At 44.2% G+C, this 20,836-nt stretch overlaps 1 protein-coding gene across 7 annotated transcripts in view; it reads left to right on the top strand.

The window, feature by feature from the left end:
• The window catches only part of DGKK (diacylglycerol kinase kappa), a 524,126-nt gene that overhangs the window by 223,422 nt on the left and 279,868 nt on the right, over positions 1-20,836 (top strand). Inside the window, exon 1 of one of the 7 annotated variants that reach the window (XM_069211874.1) lies at positions 10,381-10,513. The exons of 5 other annotated variants lie outside the window; for them this stretch is intronic. In XM_069211874.1, coding sequence (XP_069067975.1) covers positions 10,445-10,513 — 69 coding nt within the window. In that variant the 5' untranslated portion in view covers positions 10,381-10,444. Of the gene's footprint in view, positions 1-10,380; positions 10,580-20,836 lie in introns of those variants that run through there. One more of the 7 variants, XM_069211879.1, reaches the window with a different exon arrangement.

Raw genomic sequence — 20,836 nt, 5'->3', positions numbered from 1 at the left:
GAGGGAATACAGGGGTTTTACTTACAAACAGAAGTAACCAAATTCCAAGAAGGAATTTAGGAATCTAGAGGAGGCCTTTTAAAACAATAATAAAGGGTTGTAAAGTTGATGCCCATGACCCCAAAACCCCTAATGGCTGTCAGCTCTGCAGAAACTCCACACACGCTGGAAGCCCTATTTATATGCAGAAGTTTCCAGCTCGTCTTCTTTTTCCCCTTGCAATATCGCCTCATCACAGGGGGGACCATGTGAAGTGAGCTAATACAGGGGTGACTCCTTCGCAATGGCGAAGGAGCATCGCCCCCTTGTCTGAGCCAGCAGCAGAAAAATAAAACACTATTCTTTATTGTCTTTATTGGCTCAGCCAGCAGCATGTGAGGTGAGGGGCGGGCTGGGCCTCAGGAGGTGGAAGGGGGACAGAGGAGAGGGTGCACCTTAGTGTGCATGTGTTTTTGGCTTGCAATCTCAGGCCGGCCAAACACACATGCGCACTTAGGTTTCTCCAGCCTGGCTGTGTTGAACAGCCGGGCTGGAGAAACTGCACAGACCCTGGCTTGTTCTGCTGCTCAGAAAAAACCCGGCCGCTGCTTTCATGCTAGGTATGGCATGAAAGCAGCGTCAAGATTGCTGGGGAGCCTGTGCTGGTGTCCCAGGGACACCACATCGAGGGAAGGAACAGGAGCAACACAGCAGGAGGCTGAGCTAAAAGCGCGTGACATGCTGTGTAAATGTGTGTTTTGGCAGGTTTGTTTCTACTGGTGTGGTGTTTTCCAGTTGTCGCACAGACCTCAGTTTTTTCATACTGGACCAGGTTCACATTTCCCCAGGCTGTTGAAGTTAAAAAAAAAGGAGGTAAAGTTGCAAGACCCTCTAGCTTGACACCCCCTACTAAGCACCACCACGGTGCCCCCTCCAAAAACTCCACTAGGCCTTAACAAACAGGACAAACCAGAGCTTATATGCATTGCATATTCATGGCCTGTACTGATAACCGAGATTATCCTTTTGGTTTCGGGCGCTTGTGTGCTGGGTTTCTGGTGGCTAATCTTGGATTTTGCATTTTTTTTCCTCAGCTGTACTTGTCACTTGCTCTCCCTCCATGTCACGTTTCCCAACACGTTCTGCACTAATGGCATTTTTATGTCAAGCTGGCTCCCAGCATTTGTTCCGCGGATTAAATTAATCATGATGAGGGTAAAATGTCTCTATGAAACAGGATGTTTGATGCAGAGAGCCTGGCTTTGATTGGGAGGGGAGCTGCATGCGACGACATGTGAAACCATTCGGGTGAAAAAGAGCCCGTGCACTTGGGGAAAATGTGCATTTCTCTGCTTTTTTGTAGGTAAATGGCTTTGTGATTAAGTACGAGAAAGGCGGGAGTTATTATACTGTTCAAGTATCAAAGATGAGCTTTGATACGTTCCCTCCCCCAGACATCTATGTGCACTTCAAACCATTTCCTAGAAATTGAGCCACAGAGGAATTCGTCGGTAATATCTGCTAATGAAAAAAAACAAATATTATAAACAAATTGCAACATATATATTAGAACATTAGAATGTTGGTAGCTTCTTTGAAGACAAAGGATTGGCTGTTATTGTCCTTTTGCTCCAGCGTTCCAATGTTTGCCATTCAGTATCTCCCTTTTTAATTTATAATGTTCTACCTGCAGAGGATGGAATGTTCTAATAGCCTTATAGCCCTTCTGCCTCGGGCTATATCTGTTGTTAAAGGCCCTCTCCTGCATAGCACACCCACACCCGCAGCTCGGTTCTATAACTCTGGTTCAGGGCCTTTAAATACCAGTATAGACCTCGGCAGCTGGCTTTATGGCTACATTTTGCAACACAAACTGAAATCAGTCAATTTGTCTCATATTCAACATTACGTACATTTGGAGCACACCAAAGCCCTTGTTGGTAGATGAAATGTTAACATTCTTGAGGGGAGGGTGTGCAGTGTGCAAGTGGGGCCTAGAATCCAGCTGATAGCATGGAAAATGGGCCCCTCTGACCCAGGGTATGGTAGTGACACACAGACATAATTTGAGTGCAGTGCATCTCTCACACCCCTCAGTCGTGAAAGTGCCAATTCCCCTACTGCATCACTGATCTCTACACCTCGGAATTAAACAAATATCCCTATTTTTGCATGGGGGGGTCGGGAAAAAAAAACCTTTAGCCCATTCATTGACAACCCATTTCTTTGCCTCTGAGTGGTCTTTTGGAACATGGGTGGAAACGTGTCTGCTCAGAAGCGGTTGCCCATCTGGTAAACCCAACTGAGACTAGTTGTTGAGAAGGTTTTTCTCTGGGTCCTGGGGTATCCAGTAGTTACCGGGCTGTATCCGCAATACGAGTGTTCTTTGCTGCAGTTGTTCTAGGACAGCCGGAACACTCCATTCGTAAATCTGGTTCTCCAGTAGTAGCAAAGACGAACAGTCAAGGCTTATCTAGGATGTAGTGAAAGATGTGGAACACCAACATTGTACAACACAACTAACTGCAAGCAATGACCATAATATAGAGTCAGAGGCACAGCTTTGAAAATTATATCACATGGGGCCATAAGGCTTATACTTTCTTTCGGGGAAAGGGTTGGCACCTTGGGCATACTTTGTGGTGTCCACCATGGGCTTTTTTTTTATTACACTCAAGCTAAGGTGCCAGACAGGATGCTTAAATGTGTAAACCGGGCTGCACTAGTTTATCAGTGGTCCTGAGCACCAGGCAGAACAGTGCTTTGGCTGATAATCCAGGAAAAATCCAAGTAACCCAAACAACCACCTCCCAAAAATGAACAGGAACACCACCCAATGTCTGAGGCGAAGAGTTAAGACTCCAAGCGATATGGCTCAGAGGAGACAAGCTGAAGTCTAAAATAGTCTCTTGGTCAAAGTTCAAATGGAGGAAACTAGTGAAGGGGGCAGGCTAGCAGCGGACGTACATCTACCGTGAGAACCAAAATCAAGGGCTATATCAAATCTGGCTGGTGTCAGTCAGACTTTTCAGCTGGTGTGTACACCCATGAAACCAGGGGCATTCATTGGACACCCAGGCTCACTGGCTGGAGTTGGGATTTAGGGGGGGGGGCATTACACTTTCAATTATTTTATTTTCTGAACCATATGTGCTAGAGAGATCATTCAAATGGTTTTAGAATCGGGTCAACCAATGATAAAAAAGACCTGTTTTTTTGGACCTGATATGGATAGATGTGATCTCTCTTATGAAGTCACAGGTGTTACATGTTGGGTCGGGGAGCAGCCTCACGCGCTCACAGCCTGGAGTGCGTTCTTTAGTTCCTTAACCCTCTTTTCAAACAAGTTCTTCATGCATTTGTCGCCAGATGGACTACAAGCCTCGCACAGCATCTGGGTGGCTCAGTCTGCTGAACCTTGCTCTCTGTGCTCTTGGCCATGGGTCTGCTCCTCTTCTCCTACAAGGCAGTACAGCTTCTTCTTTCTAGACTGGCTGCAGCAACAGGGATTCTGCAGAGCCCTAGGCGCTTTCCTGGTGTGGCGAAGAGAACATCAGCAAATAGAGTCACGCCCCTAGCAAACATCTCTTTATATTTGCACACAGACTATCCTTTCAAAGAATAGACAGCTACTAGCTGGATGTGGACAGTATTTATGCCACTCTAGCGGCACTAGTGGGAATCAGGGGCCAAACTTTCTTCACATTTTAAACAGTCCACCAGAGAGTACAGGGTTATATTCCCAGGCTTTTCAACCTATGTCATGGGGTTTTTGAAAAGTGAAGGAAAAGGGCAGCCTCATAGCAACTGATCATGGTACTTGGATTAGCTCTGTCAGATTGTCTTGTTCAAAGTCTCCTTGTTACTAGGTAACAAACAGGACAGCATAAAGGGCGAATCTCAGTCAAAATTAGACTGGCAGGAAAGCAGTTATGTATTCCTCCAGTCCTTCCTCCCAGTGCTCAATTTGAGCCAGTGGTTTCCGGTGCTCTGCAGCAGCACTTAATTGTCAACATTAGTACTTCTGACAGGCTGCCACATGGTGGCGCTGTTTGTATAATTCGGAGATGAGCACAACAGCAGTTGTTTATTAGCTTAATATGTATTAAAATGACTGCTAACTACTTCTGAAGCCATTTCTAAAGCTTTGGGAGCCTGGAATAGTCTGGATTGTCACACTTGCAGGAATGTTATGGTTAGTACTTGTGCTGGTACCGTCTTTGGCATCTCTGGCAGCAGCAATGAGTGGTTCAAGCTTCATTGGCCTCCTGACGAGGGCCTCAGCACTTTTTTTTTTAAACAAATTAAGCTCTGCCTCCGCCATCTACAACTGTATGTCCCATTGACAACATCGTGCAGGTTCTCATGTGCAAAGAGCACAGAAAGAGGGCCTCAAAGAGAACCAGAAATATGTCATCCTTAGGGCGCCATTTTCCCTGCGCAGTTTCCTAGTTTCATAACATGCATGCAACATGCTACTCACAAAGCACCAGTGCACGTAGCCTTGAGGAATGGAAGGACCCAGGTCAAGGGAGCAGCACAGGTGTGCCAAGGGTAAACTGGTAGGCTACCTCAGCTCCAGGGATATAGGTAACAACTGCATGCACCCCTGATCTTCAATCAGCCGTCACCAACCTTCAGCGTCCCATAGTCTGGTAAGAGTGGGCTGGAGCCACCCTTGACTGTCGGTTGGGGTGAACTTATGCACACACTGACCTGAACATCTGCATAATTAAGAGTGCATCCAGTGGGCTCAAAGACTGTGGAGTCCACAGATGAAAAAAAGCAAGGACAGACCAGACAAAATCAAACAGTGGGAGAGTGGCACCACTTTCCTGGCTTTGCAAGGGTATTTGGCTCCAAAGCCCTTCTTTCAGCTTCATAGACTACTGTGGACAGAACTAATTTTCTGATGTCAATTAACCGGAGGGGCTTTCAAATGCACTTACATGAGGGCAAAGTCAAGAAAGGTGGGAAAACTAATGCTTTTCTGCTGCCAGTGACAGAGGTGTAGCGGGTGTTCTAAACAGGCTTTATAGGTAGATACCCCTCGGATTAATGCACTTTAAATATGCTAATTTCACTTCTATTACTGTAACATCCCCGATGCTGGCTTCTGAAAACTGCCTGCAGCTGCTGACAAATTGCCCAATTGGGAACTACTGCTCATCAGACAAAAAGACACCTCTAGGATTCTGTCCCAGCTTCCAGTTCGGGCCAAACCTCAGTGGCGTAACAAAGGCCACCATAGTCCCTGCAGTGCGGGGTGGGGGCACAAGATCCAAGGGCCCCTATCAGCACAGCACCTCGTGTAAGTCCCATCCACGTTGTTTGCAAGGGACCTTCCTCCAGCTTCGGTACGCCACTGGAAGACCCCATTTCACTTCGCCGGGCTTTCAAATATAAGTTGTTGTTCAGACCCTCCTCAATAACCTAAGCATAGTCATGTTGCCACCCACAGCTCTCTGATCAGCTTATAACTGTCTTCATTCTGCCCCATCTATAAATCGGCAACTGATTGATCTAGCATCAGCAAATCAGCTGAGCAAATGCGTGATAACTTATGGAAGCCTGGCCTAGATCCAGGTAACTCTCAAAACTTTCTTTCCATTCTAGATGTTTTACCTATTTCTACAAAATAATATTCCCTAGGGCCAACCTACAACCCCAGCTTTCTTTGGGAACTCCTTTCAAACCCTTGGCAGGTGATGTCACTTTGTTCAAGCACCCCTTAGTTGTACTAAGCTTTGTAATAACCTACACAATTTAGATGCATCTATGAGGACCACTTTGAAACAAAACAGAAGGGTGAGGCTTGCAGGTGACTCTCCCTCACCTGGGCAGTTAGAAAGACCTGCTTTGCTACTATGAACAGTATCTCTGCCACCACTCAGTTTTCTACTGCTATGCTCTGGGCCTCCATCTTTGTCAAAAAATGTAACTCCTGCAAAACCACATGATCAGCATCTTTGCTGAGCTAAGGGTAACATAAGTTACAGCTTGCTATGGTGAATTTAAGGCAGGAGCAGAGACTCTCTACAGCCATGCAGAGACATCTTCCTGCCCCCCAACACACACACTTCCCAAACAAGAAAACATTAATTAGCAATTAAAATGGCATTATGTAAGCAAAGTAAATACATGAAGCATGCCCACTCTCAATTACAAGATACACATCACGCTGCATCTACGGCTTAACGAAAGGTCTACTTCCTGCCTCAGCACCAAAATCAAATGGTAACAAAAGCATCCGTGAAATGCTGCGGCCATGATAGATGCTGATGATGCAAGCCATAAAAGCATGTGAGAGTCTGGTTGAAGGCAGCTGACTCAAAGACACTCTCTCTTGTTAATTCTTATTGCACCTTGTTAAAGAATTGATGACATGAAGTCTTACAGGCAGCTAAAGTTGTGATCAATCAAAAAGTAAATCAGATTATCCACTCTTAAGTTTGTTCAACAGGAGGTGCAATTTATATACCACTACTACCATTCTGTATATGTATTAAAAAGTTAATCAGCTTCATTCCCCATCAAGTTGCTATTTTTCAATTTTCATGAACAAGACGTCTGATCCTAAATCTCAAATTGAGTCCCTTTGTAATCTGAGCCTTCTCCATGGCTACCACCCAAGCTTTTTCATGCAGCCCAGATCAAACCAAACCTGTTTCAACCCCAACATCCAGCCAATGTTTTCAAACTTCGCATTTCACTTAATGCCATTTTCCGCTTTTTCGCTGGACAGAAGCTGCAGTGATGAGTGTGGCTGGAGACCTCCTTCATATTACAGAATGCACCTGCTTATTCTTGTAGATCGGGTGTACCCTTTGACCTAACGAACTACAATTTCCTTCTCAGTTGGCTGCGTAGAGTGATTAGAGTGTCTGAGTGGCCAGTCCCTCAAATCCTTACAACCGAGCCTCTAACTGAATCATACATGTTGCACTTGAGTATTCCTCTGTGCCACCAGTTCCACCTTTGAGGTATCAGTAGAAAATCTACACATGTCTTCTAGGAGATCTCCCAGAAGCATCTTGAGTTTGCTTTCAGATCTACACAGAGACATCTTTTTTTGTAGGCGATAAACCTCAGGAAAAAAAAATAGACTTAAAAGAAAAAAAAGGAGAGTAAAAAAATAGAAGGGAATAAATTGATGAGGAGAGAGGTACATATAAGGGTAAGGTTTAGAGTTTATGGACTGATAAAAGAAAAACAAAAGAGTTAGTTATAGTAACTTCCTGAATGATGTGTAATTTAAATGGTTATAAATAGTGATAGGCATAGCATAAGTGATGTTAAGATGAAACAACAATATGTGCGTCAAGGAAGAGAAACAAACGGTGGCAAACTTTTATTATGTGGGGATCAGATTTTATTCGACTTTTAAATTGATTCAGGGATCATCAGTGCTCGCAAGATATTTTCGACTATTGTATTCTGACACCCGCAATGTGAAAATAGGGGTATTTCTGCCTGAGTCACTGAGTTCTCATGCTCAAGTGACTTCTCTATGATACCAGCAGCAATGCTCCCAATTTCGGGGAAAGGATGTGGAACAATGGCCAGAGCTGGCAACTCTGGAGCTGGGGAACTAGGTTTGAGTCTCTGCATTGGCTCAACATCCTGTGATTCTGGACAAATCACTCAGGGTCAGATGTACATAGATTTTTTCAGGTTGCAAACAGCCCCATTTGCAGAATCGTGCCGTTTGTAACTGAATAAATGTTTTTTTTATGAACCAAAACTTTTTTTGCGATTTGGTAACCTATTACCGAATCGTAAAATGGTTAAGGGATTCGGAAGTAGGAAGGGGCATGTTTAGGGCGGCCCTTTGAAATAGCGACTCACACTGATATGTGTGAATGTTTTGCGACCGAGATGCAGTTGCAAAACATTGCCATTTTACCACTTACTTCAAGTAGATGGTAACCTAGCCGCAAACGTGAAGAGGTCCCCAAGGGACCCCTTCTCAATTGTGAATGGTTGCGAAAACGTTTTCTAGGAGCATGCAGTGATCCCACGGACCACTGTCTACTCTTAAAAAATGAAAAGAAAACATTTCATTTTATTTTTTGAAATGCATCCCGTTTTCCTTTAAGGAAAACAGGATGTACTACAAAAAATGTTTAAAAGTCAACACAGACATGGTGGTCTGCTGTATGCAGCAGGCCACCTTCCCTGTGTTTTTTGCGATTTCTGATAGTTTGCAAATTGTGACCTACCTCATGAATATTGATGAGGTAGGTCCACTTGCGACCCATTCTGAAACAGTATAACACACATTATTGCACATCACTGTTTGTGATTTCCTTATATCAAATTGCTAAAATTCCCTATCAGGGAATCACAAACCCGCAATTTCATGCATCTGGCTTTTAATCTCCCCATGCCTACCAAAAATGAATGTGTCTTTGTATAAGCTAACTGGTGTTTATGTGAAGTGCTCCAATACCTTCAGGTCGAGTTCCTACTGTATAAAACTACAAACACGTTTCGATGTCCAAAGAATAGATGTAGTCACTTCACAAGTGGATAGGACTAAGCTAGATGCTCTGCTGAAGCTTTGATAGCTGTCCCTACCTGCAGAGATCAATTGTGAAACTGATGTTTGCAGCCAGGTATTGTTTGTCTGTAAGTGGCATTTTGAAAATTAAATAATATTAATAGAATAAAGTGTTTAGAGATAAAGTAGCCAAACGTAAATCAAAAAAAATTATACTGTTTTGTAAATGTGAAGAAATTTGAAATTGGTGTCTAGAAATGATGATGATCAATTCGTGAAAGCAATGCAAGTGCATCCAACAGAATACAGCATGGCAGAATGGTGGCCTTAGAAGAATTTAGAAAAATTCTAACCTTCCCATTTAAATAAAGATTTTGATTTTTTTTGTTTCTTTTTTAATTAAACATTTTATCATTTTTGTATTTGCTTGATGAATTATTTCTGTATTTTTATGTATTGTTTTGCTGTTCAAATCATCGAAACGGAATAGGCTGAACTTCCAGTAATGACTCCGTGGGGGTCCTCAGATTTCAATAACGATTTCAAGGGGATCCCTGTATGGTTAACTGGGGGTCCACAAAAGTCAAAGCTTAAGAAACACTTTCCTAGGCCATGTACACAGTGACCTAGCTAAGGGGATATCCTAAAGTCCCACTCTTTTGTGAGGTTTTCCATGTCTAAAAGAATCAGGCCAATCAGAAATGTGGGGAAAATGTGCCTTTCATCTTTTTTTTCCTGCTTCGGCCAGAATGAGTGATTACATAGGGTTTCATTGAGTGCTAGGAGTTAACTGAAAACCCTGCAATATCTTGAGGAAACTCTAAACACAGATTTTAATTAGTCATTGGCGAAATTTGAATTACCCCAGAGTAATTGTGTAATTTTGGTCATTTTGTGTTCCTCTTTTGATGCAAAATCACTGAAAATTATGGGATTATGCCTTTTTCCGTAATTATGAGTAATTTGGCACTAAAGTCCTACCGCAGGAGAACAGGAGTAATGATTTTAACAAGCACGAGCAGCATCTGGCTTCTTCTGTTCATTTTCTGTAACATTTAGCGCTATTTTCTTAGCAAAAATGCATCTTCGGGTTCGTTCTGGACTCAATGGCGCATTTTACACTAAGAAAATAGCACTGAATGCCATTATACTCCTCACGTTACCCTAATCTCACTTTCATTTTGCTGAAGTTCCACGCAAATATGCTTTAAAAAATGATACAAATTACCCCAAACCCTAATTGAATCAATCGGCTTAGTTTTCTCCACGATAGGGGTAGTATGGGAACTTCAGTAGGGTCCACTCCATATTTAGAGGTTCCTCCAGGAATTTAAGAATTTTTAGTTCCTTGAAGTCTAAATGAGGTCAGTGGTAACCTCGGTCATCTTGGCTGTTTACCACCCTCTGGAGGATTTACCACAGGTCAAGCTCGAGAACCGTATCCTTGACGGATGGCAAGTGGGTTTCATTTCATTTTGTGTCCAAGCGCCAAACGGCTGGGGAAACTTCGGAGCACTCTGTGTTTTTTAAACAGAGAACAGATCCACACGCCCATATGAAGCCACTTTTAGATCGAGGACACGCAGTAAGAACAAAACCCTGTACGCTTCGGGCACTCTAGACTGACAGCTCCTGTGTGCGGACACCCGTCTCAGGTTCACGCAAGCTGTGCGGTTGGGCCGGTTCTTCCACTCGCCTGTCTTTCACGATTTCCCTACAGATCTATTTTTAAGCAGCTCCCCGCCCTGGCTGCAGGAGACTTCCTCCTGATCCACTTCCGTATTTACCTGCCTGGTGGGACGGGCCAGGCAGCGGCAGGTGCTCCTCATTTGCATGGGCCCGCCGATTGGCTGGAAGGATGCCTGGTCCTCCCACTGCGTGAACGGGCTGAGGATACAGGAATGTCCCCGGCGAGGAGGAGAGATGCCGGTGGAGTGCTGATCGCCGCGAGACCCTCGGAGCATGAGACTGCGGGCTGGCAGAACCACGATGCGCGAGAGGTTTCCCATTGAGACTTTCGCCAATATCCAGGTTTGGATACAGATATAGCGCTCTTAGCATTGGCTCTAGACTGCTCTCTACATGGTGATTTGGAAGGTAAAGGTGTTTCCTTGTCTGTCCGTCCTTATCTGCCTCTGTTCTCATTTCTTTCCATTCGTATTCTGCAAACATCTGCTTTCTCGTACGTATCCCTCCGTGTGTCCCTGCGGGTAGACCGCAGGTCTCAGGTCACCAACACCCGTCAGTGCTCCTCTTGTAACAAGTACTTCCACAGTCATTATCTCACACTTTTGAACCAGTCACAGGAACGAATTATGCATCACCGGCTCGGTGAATGACTCATAATTGTGCATTTGTGTTTTATCACTTACGTGAATAATGTTTCATTCAAGGGCACCACTTACACTCTGAAACACTCCTACCCAGCATCACTGACGCAGTGAATAGCCCATACATGTATATCACATGTATATCGCATGTATATAACTGACACAGTGAATGAGTTAGTTAGAATGTCTCGTGCATCATTCACAAAAGCGGTTGTTAACGTGCCGTCCGTGGACCTCTGGAGGCCCACCACTCCTAAGTTGGGGGGTTTGTGACTGTTTGGAAAATTAAATGATTTTAGCAGACTAATAAGACTCATGCATATAAAAAAGAAAAATATAAAATTGAGCATTTGAAAACGCTTTGTAAATGTGAAGGGAATGGGCATTGGCTACTTGCGACAAAAACAAGTAGGTATGAGGAATAATTAGAGCAGCGCAGCAATTAATATCACGGAGGATTGGTAGTATCAATGGAAGCACTTGTTCACACTTGCAAAAAAGTGTGCATTAGAAGCGAAAGAGACAAAGCAAAATGCTAGAATGTAGCATATCGCTTTTCAATAAGAAATTTAAAAAACAGCTTTTGAAGATCACCAACCTTCACATAAAAATGTTTGTATTTTTTTTGTTTGTGAACTAAATAATATATTTTATCATTGGTATAGCAGTTAACTCTGTACTTGTTTCTATAATTGTGTTAGTGTTTTGAGGGTCACATAGCTGAAATCAGTTAGGCTAGCATCCCTGGCTTCCGGTAGGGATTCAGTAGTGGTCCACTGAAGTCAAAAAGTTAACAACCGCTGACTTACATGCATACATGTGTATCGCTGACATGCTGAGTAACTCATGCTTGTGCATCGCTGACATGCTGATTAACTCATACATGTGCATCGCTGACATGCTGAGTAACCCATGCTTGTGCATCGCTGACGTGCTGAGTAACTCATGCTTGTGCATCGCTGACATGCTGATTAACTCATACATGTGCATTGCTGATATGCTGATTACCTCATACATGTGCATCGCTGATGTGCTGAGTAATTCATAATTGTGCATCGCTGACATGTTGAGTAACTCATACTTGTGCATCGCTGGCGTGCTGAGTAACTCATGCATGTGCATCGCTGACATGCTGAGTAACTCGTAAATGTGCATCGCTGACATACTGAGTAACTCATACATGTGCATCTCTGACATGCTAAGTAACTCATACATGTGCTTCGCTGGTGTGGTGAGTAACTCATACATGTGCATAGCTGATGTGCTGAGTAACTCATACATGAGCATCGCTGGCATGCTGAGTAACTCATACATGTGCATCGCTGATGTGCTGAGTAACTCATACTTGTGCATAGTTGATGTACTGAGTAACTCACTTGTGCATCGCTGACATGCTGAGTAACTCATACATGTGCCTTGCTGACACAATGATTAACTCATACCTGTGCTTTGCTGACATGCTGATTAACTCATACATTTGCATCGCTGACATACTGAGTAACTCAGAAATGTGCATCGCTGGTGTGCTGAGTTACTCATACATGTGCATTGCTGATGTGCTGAGTAACTCATACATGTGCATCACTGGCATGCTAAGTAACTCATACTTGTGCATTGCTGACATAGGGACCAGTTGATACATGTGCACCACCGACACAGTGAATGCTCTGTAGCTGTTCATCACTGACCTGATGTAAAACTCATACTTGTACATCGCATATGTAGGTAATGTTTCATGCATGTGTGTCACTCACATGTTGAATGTCTCAGACCAGTGCATTACTGGCATGTTGAATGTTTCATGTACATACATCACAGACACTCTGAATGACTCTTACTTGCTCATGACTGTGACAGTGAGTGTCTCATGCCTGTGCATCTCTGACACGTCGAATGTCTTATTGCTGTACATCACTGACATGTAGTATGTGCGTCACTGAGATGTTGAATGGCTCACTAGTACCACTAGCATAGCTATGTGCACCACTGGCATGTTGAATGTCTCAGACTTTTGCATCGCTGGCATGTTGAATGTTTCATATACATGCATCACTGACACTGAATGATTCTTACTTGCTCCATGGTGAATGCATCGCTGACACATTGTATGTCTCATAGTTGTGCATCAGTGACACAGTGAATGTTTTATTGCTGTATATCACCGACACGCTGAATGTGCATCACTGACATGTTGAATGGCGCAGTAGTATCGCTAACATATTTAGTGTGTCATAAAAGTGTAGCACTGACAGGCTGAATGATCCAAACTTGTGCATTACTGACACTGCCTATGTCTCGCACCTCTGCATCCTTGGACAGGTAAATGAGCCATACTTGTGCTTCATTGACACAGTAAATGTCTTGGGGTTGTTCACCAGTGACATACTGACTGACTCTTACTTATGCAGTCACATAATCAGTCTTGTATGCATGTGCACCACGTATCTAGTAAGGGTTGCACAGCCGTCTCTATCTTCCATAGTGCAAATCGCATAGCACTAGTTACTGACAAGTGCTGGATACATGTACACCAATGACATAGTCAATGTCACAAAATTCTCCACCACTCATAGTCAGCATATGATAGCTGTGCACGCCTTACGTAATCAACATTCATAACTGTGACCTCTATAACCAATGGCTTGAGCACAAGCACCAGACACACAGTATTCCACACCAGTACACTCTGTCACAATCTTGTGCATTATTTACATGGTCAAAGTTTGATCCACTCTCACCAGTTACATAGTTGATAGCGGTGCATCACTTACATAATTAATGTTTTATACCCTTGCACCACTGACCATAAAGTCCCCGACACGTGTACCACGGACATAGTAACTCCCAGACAGTCATCACTTTAACAACCAATGTGTTTAGTTTTGATCCCCAGTTCTACAACAGATGAAGAACTCGAAGCAGCCCCCTCTCCCAGCACCTTGCTTGTGCCCTTCGCGTGAAACACTCAGATGCACACTTTCACTATCACCTATATTGAACCCTATGTAGGTAATCTCAGCACTTTAAGGACTAACTCGTAGTCACAGCTAACCTCTTACAGCTTAACACAAACAAGCCAGTGTCACCCACAGTAATAGCTAGATAGAGCAGTGTTTGTCACACACTAATGTTTATTAGCCTCAACGTTTAACTATATGACACATCAGACACTTTTCTTGCACCTGCTATGCTGACGTACAGTAACGTGTAAACTCGAGTAACTTAACCTTAAGGGCATTTGGGGTCGGACCATTACTTTAGCAGCTCGTAATGTGTGCACCATCGGCAAACCTGATATTTTAGTCAATGACGCTGTGCAAACTGGGATGCTTGCGGCCATGCTTGCAAGGACTACAAGTCCCAGAAGGCAACCTGCTATTGGTTGAAAAGCCTGGCGTCACGTACGTTATCACATGACATGGGGACACTTAGGGCCTGATTCACAAAGGGCCTCCGCAGTCTTGGCGGGGGCTCTGGATTATGGCAGGGGTACCGCCCTCGTGTTGAGACCTCCGCAATGGGAAAGTGCAGTAAGGAGGCCTCCCCGCGACTGTGGAACCTCTGCCACGACTGCGGAGGCCCTTTGTGAATCAGGACCGTAGCAACTATGTTACAATTTGGGCATCCCCAAGGAAATACCTAACAGACATAGATATATTTACTCCCCACTTAATGGCATGCCGTGGCTACCTAAGCCACAGTGGGGTAAGTGACGCGGTGGACTAAGGGGTGGCTAGTGCATGTTACCAGGCGTAGTTAGCCTTGTGAGTTTGTGAACACCCCCAAACACCTCACTCTGTGAGCAGGCACACACGTCTGACTGGTTCACAGGCTTGAAATGCTTCTACATTTACACCAGTGAAAGGCTGGAGTAAATCGCTGTCAGGCAAGGAAATGAAAACACCTCCACATTTTGTGGGGGTGAAGTGAAAGGAATTTCTCAATGCGGAACATGTTGTGGAGTTGCACATGGGCACTGCATTTTCTCAATCCTGATTTTTGCATAATATGACTCACTGGGGCGATGTTTACGCTTACAAAAGTCACATCTAGAATCTTGCGACTTGTGCAGCTTCCCAGGCGTACTCCTGGAAATTATGGGTGTCATTTAGGGGTCGCCCGGTGTCGCAGCTGCGACCCCTGGCCTGCCCTTTGCGACCCCTGGCACGGCCTCAGAGGTGGCAAATTCAGTGCCAGGAATGCTCGTCCTTATGGATGTCAGTTGGGACTCCTCTCTTTGTTTTCTGTCAATAGTTATTACACTAATTGTGGATAATGATATATTATTCACTATTAGTGTAATAAAAAAAGAGACAATTAGCTTGAATATGCCCTTCCATGGTAGCTGAGGAAAGCAAAAATGTTTTTAAGTGTGTTTGCATGTGTGCGGTGAGAGTGCATTTATGTGAGAGTTTGTGTGTAAGTGTAAATCTGTGTGCATATGTGAGTATGTGTCTGTGAGTGAAAGTGGCAGTCAAAGGGCACATGATGTCACTTCTGCTACTACTGGCATTTTGGTGAATTTACGTCCATGCCAGAAAGGTTTGTAAAGTTGAAAAAATAGTAAAGATACGTTCAAGCATGCTAGTAGCTAGTGTCAGACCGGCCTATAGGAAGGGCCACTGGAATCATGCAGCAGGGGAGGGTTAAATTATGCAGCAGGGTAGAGTGAATTATGCTGCAAGGAAAGGCAAATTACGCGGAAATGTGTGGCATATTTTGTGACAGTATTACTTTATTATTTACTCATTTTTAAACCTGTTAACACTGTCTGGCTATTAGTGGTACGTTATTAGTACCAGTTTAACACCTAAATATATCGCAATAAGCTACAGAAAGGTGGCCAGTCAAACTTTGTAAAAGACCTTTCACTGAGTGGCAACATGTACTGCTGCGGTTCAACTCACTTTTGAACAGTTTGAGCTACAATTTTTTTTAGTAAAATCTGCAGATTTGCAATGCAATAGGTCTCGCATATTTCGAACAAGTTGTCATCTTTTGACAACAGAGCCCACGAGCAAAAAAAACCCTGAGTGGAAATTGAGAAAAGACGACTTAACAAAATAAAATAAAGTTAGCTTTAAAAAATAAAACTTTAACATTTTGTTTGCCCTGCTGGGCACGTTTTATGCCAGTCACAAGCCTTCTGTTTGCAGGGCACTGGAAGTTAGAACAAAATTGTAACTCAGTCACGTTGGGAGCCGCGGACGGGCACAAATTAAGTTGAAATCAATTAGTGCTTGATTCCTGCTCCACAAAGAGGAATGGAAATGATACCCAGCATGCCTTGATGAATTATGAGGCTGTAAAGATGAGTGTCACGCAAACCAACAAACGGAAAGCGACCGACAGGCTCCAAGACTTGTACTGAAAATAACAGTGTCTTACATGCACTTGCAGCCTCGACCCTAAAAATGACCCAGTTTCCAAATGTGGGGCCCCTTTTAAGTTGTTTGATTCAATAATGGGGTCCACTTTTATTTTGCCACCGACCTGTTTTCTGTTCCTGTGTTTGTAAGGTTTTTTGTAAATCGAGACCTTTTTTGTTTTGAGACTTGTAACAATTTTTATGTTCGGAGAAGGATCCTACAAGTCCTATATGGCAAATGTTGATAGTTTAAATGCCGGAATTTTTGTAACTTTCACTTGGGAAATGTTGGCAAACTAATATATTCTGTTGTCGACATTCTCAACAAAGAGGTCAATAAACTTTTGTAAGTAAAGAATGAACTCCCTCCGAACCATGATGTGTGGCTTCTGGCAGGTACGTTAACACTTTCACTGTGAGACCGAGCCATTCACAGCCAAGGAGTCAATTTTACCCGCACCACTGCGCAAGCGGTGTGATAATTTTATACTGTGGCGCTTTAGCAACAGAGCTCTTCTGTCTTCAGGTGTGTTCTTGAGATTCAAGCTTCCTTGCGTCTGAGTGAGAGCTGTTGCCTCCAGGCGAACGGTGATTCCCCGCCGCCCATACTGTACGGTTGTGAGATAAGGTATTGTGCGCACGGGGCCTGCAGTACCCTGCCACAGAATCAAGGAAGTACTGGGTGTCTTCCCCAGGAGACTGGAAGTGGCCTGGGATCACCACAGGCCTAATATTCCGCACCATGTCCAGAGCAAAGGGTGATGCACAACGCCTCCAAACTTCACACCGCTACTGCAGATGCAAGCAACTGAAGGCCAGCGGAAGCAATGCAAACTTTAGACATAGACGTCATTTAGGGGTTGCCAGGGGTCGCAGCTGCGACCACTGGCTTGCCCCCTGCAGCCTCTTGCACTGCATTTGCAACCCCTGGACTCAGAGGTGGCACAATCAATGCCAGAAGCACAGGAGCAGCTCGTCCTAATGAACATGGGTTGGGGCTGCAGTCTCCTTTTTTGTCAATTTTTACTACACCAATAGTTAATAATAACATACTATTCACTATTACTATAATAAAAAATGTAGTACAGTTAGATGGAAAATGTCCATCCTCAGCAGTTTAGTAAGTAAAACATGTTTTTGCATGTGGTTTATGTGAGTGTGTATGTGCGATTTTGTGTATAAATGCTTAAGCAGTTGTGTGTGTGAGCAAATGTAAAAGTGAAATGGCGTGTGATGTCACTCCTGCTACCCCTAGCATTTTGGTGAATTGAGGTTCATGACATCACATCTTCCAGCATGCATGATGCCATAACGTCTCACACCCATTATGTGATCAGCCGATCTTGTCTGAGAAATAGCCCAAAAGCAACCCAGGTACCTGGTTTTAAGGGTTTCATGTGTCATCGGGGTGCATGTGTGAAAACAGCCAAAATGTAATCAGCATGTCACACCGGAACAATGGCACACGTGTAATCAGTGTACACGTGGTCCCCACCCCTTAGGTGAACAACAGACCATATGTGAACTAAAGCCCATGTGTGATCAATTGATCTTATCTCACGTCCGATCATCATACAATATCTAATAGATCATAATATGTGAACGAAATGCTATATGTGGGCATCGTAACACAGGTGAACAGTTGCACAAAGGTAATCACTCTGCCTTAGTGATCAGCATGCCTTTATGTGGTTAGCATCCCTAGTGTGGCCTTACATAGATGCTGGATACAAACAGATGAACAGTTGTGCTAGATGTGAGTAAAGCTGGAGACCACTGAAGCATCTGTATGTCACAAGCGGTTGGAGACTATAGAAATAACCAGGAAATGCTAATTTTCCCCCAGGACAGCAAGAGGTATGTCCACAGCTAACACAAGAAGCAAATTTCCATTCTCTCTATCATCAGTTGGACATTTCTTGCGGGCTCTGATCCCTGTGAAAGTGACATCACGATGTGGGTTGTCTCTGATCTTGGCCAACCCTGGGCTCTTTGATGCATCATCTTCTCACCAGCTTCCAACTCCGCTGACCGCAAAATGCTCCACAAATTGTCTTTAGGAACTGGGTGAAGAATAATTTGATGGTTCACCGCCTTCGTGGTCAGCAAGACTCATGACGTAAACATTTTAGGCTGCCTCTCCTACTCTACCATACTCTCCTTGGTGGGATACCACAAGTATCCCAGCTGTCACCAGCCATCTTCATAGTCTGCAGACCATTCCCGAGGACTCCCACTTGAGCTGTCACAGACCCGCTGGTAACAACCAGACTGTTGGCAAGTCATGATCACCAAACCCATGTGCATAAGTGTACACATTAGAATTGTCTTTGTCTCAGATCCTCAAAACAGCGGTCCTACTGCTAGTATTGAGATCTTCCTTCTGATTCGCTGACTACTCTTCTTGCACTTATTGTACATCTCCTATGACTCCCTGCCAAATTGTCAATAGCTCTGAGTCACTCGTGATCCAGAGCTGCTCCCTGCTTCTCGAGTAAAGAACGCCAGGAGAAGCTGTGCTTTGTCTGCAGAATCCGACGCCATATGCTCCTACTCAACATGGTAATTACTCATATCAACTACTGTGTTGACATGTGTGGTGGCCATTTCTGAGCCATGTACAGTGTGCCCAAAGGCGAGGCAAGCTACCACCACTTAGAAAGAAAAGGCCCCAAATAGAAAGAAAAGACCCTAAAATTGTCTTTTCCTATTTGATGGAGAGGGGCACAGCTCCAAAATGCTATTGTGCTTGAAGCTTTGAAGATTCCTGCACTTTGCAGTCTTCAGCCAAGATGACATACAAACTTTGAGTACAAAATCATGTGCTCTGCCTCATCCTTGCTCTGAAATACACAGGTCATACTTCATTTGAATAGATGATGCTTCTGTGAATCCTAAAAATGTTAAGGACAAATTCAAGGCTCTTCACCTTATTCACATAGTCAAGTCCTTTACCCCATCCCTTCTAAATGACGGGGTCATAGCAGTCGACCAGATGCCTATGATTGACTGCCCAGAGTCTTCATCTACTTGGTAAGAGAAAAACATTTTGGGGGTACTATGCATGTGCAAGGTTCCAGCTTCTGCTATACCACCACCCTTGGGACCCCCAGAAACACCCTGGAGAAACTCCTGAGTGGCTTGAAAACTCTCCTGCCTAACCAACATACGGACTGTACCCAATCTATCTGTCCCAGCTAATTGCCCAAACGGAAAACAACCTGGTCTGCTTCTCTGCATCACCCCCTCCAACCTCAGAGTACCCTCACCTGGCCCACAGGCAGGGTAGGTCCTATTTTAAAACAGTATTTATCCTGCTCTCAGCCTCATCCACGGAGGGCATCAGGGCATTGTAAAGAGCTATGAAAAATATTTGTAGGGCATACCCCCAGCATATATGGTAAATAAACAACAGAAGGCATTGGTGCAGTTTTTGGGAAGAGGACCAAAGACAACAGTCAATCTTTGCGCTCATCACATCATAACAATGACTCCTGCAATGGTCAGTCATCAAGTCTCCATCTCCTGCTCTGCGATGTCGTCTGCTGCTTCTTGCTTCCTCAGTGACCCCTAAAATTTGGAGATTTGAGAGGTCTGATGGCCATCAATTCTGTGTGCACCATTTTTGGTTGCATTTGTACCACTTGCAGTTGTTCCTATGATTGTGATGACTTTCTGTCGCAAGTGCATTTGCCCCCTTCTTCCTCACTTACTCTTACTCAGATGCTGCAACAGATACAGCCGATTTTAAGATATATTTCTGTAGTGTCATTTACAATTTCACTTTACGGAAGGGCTGGTATCTCCTTCCTATGGTCAGGGATCCTCTGAGTCGCCGACCAATGCCATGGAGACTAAGGAGCTTCTTGAGAGTTAGCGGGCTGTCATTCATGTTGCCAGGACGGCGGCGGGACGGATTACAGACTGCCATCTTTAGAGATCTCTGCCTGTCTGGTGGAAAACTGTGCCTTCAGTGGAGTCGCCACAGCGTCGGCTCCTCCGAACACGCGGAGGCTTTGCTATGCAGGCAACATGTTCAACGGAGCAGCACAGCTAATTTATTTGTTTTGAAAAACGAAGTCCCAAAGTGGAAGTTTGTTTCTGAAAACAAGAAATAAATGTGCCTGACTCCCTGAGAGTGTTCTCCCTGCATAGGGCGGACGGCATGCACCTGTGAAATGACAGCCCGATGTCTGTGGAGTTGTCGCTCTAAGCCAGTACAGGCACCGCCGGCAGAAATAAGACCGTTTGCCTAATTCTCAACAGACTGTGCAAACCCAGAGTTTGTCAGACAGGGTACTCTGCCACTTGTGTGCCATCAAGCTCTTAATAAGCCTCTTAGTTTTTCCAAGGTATCAGTTACTCAATTTCAGATTTTATGGTATTGGTTAGCAATTACATTTTCCGAATCCCTTGGCTGGGTTAGGTCAATCGGATGTGTAGCGCACTGGGCAGACCAAACATTTTCCTTAGACCGAGTGGGTTGTGTAAGGAGGACAGGTCCTAGTGGAAAAATCATTCCTGGCCCTGAGACTGCAAGAAAGGGAATCAGAGACTTTAATCAAGACCCAGAATAAAGAAATATTACTAACCCAAAGTAGCCCAAGGGTAAAGCCATCTCTGGAGCTTGTGATTAGCATAGGGACAGGACTTTTT

The sequence above is a fragment of the Pleurodeles waltl genome, chromosome 10 (genome assembly GCF_031143425.1).
Source record: "Pleurodeles waltl isolate 20211129_DDA chromosome 10, aPleWal1.hap1.20221129, whole genome shotgun sequence".
Classification (NCBI taxonomy): domain Eukaryota; kingdom Metazoa; phylum Chordata; class Amphibia; order Caudata; family Salamandridae; genus Pleurodeles; species Pleurodeles waltl.
The sequence above is the reverse complement of the archived record's forward strand: the minus strand, read 5'-3'. Positions and strand labels throughout refer to the sequence as shown.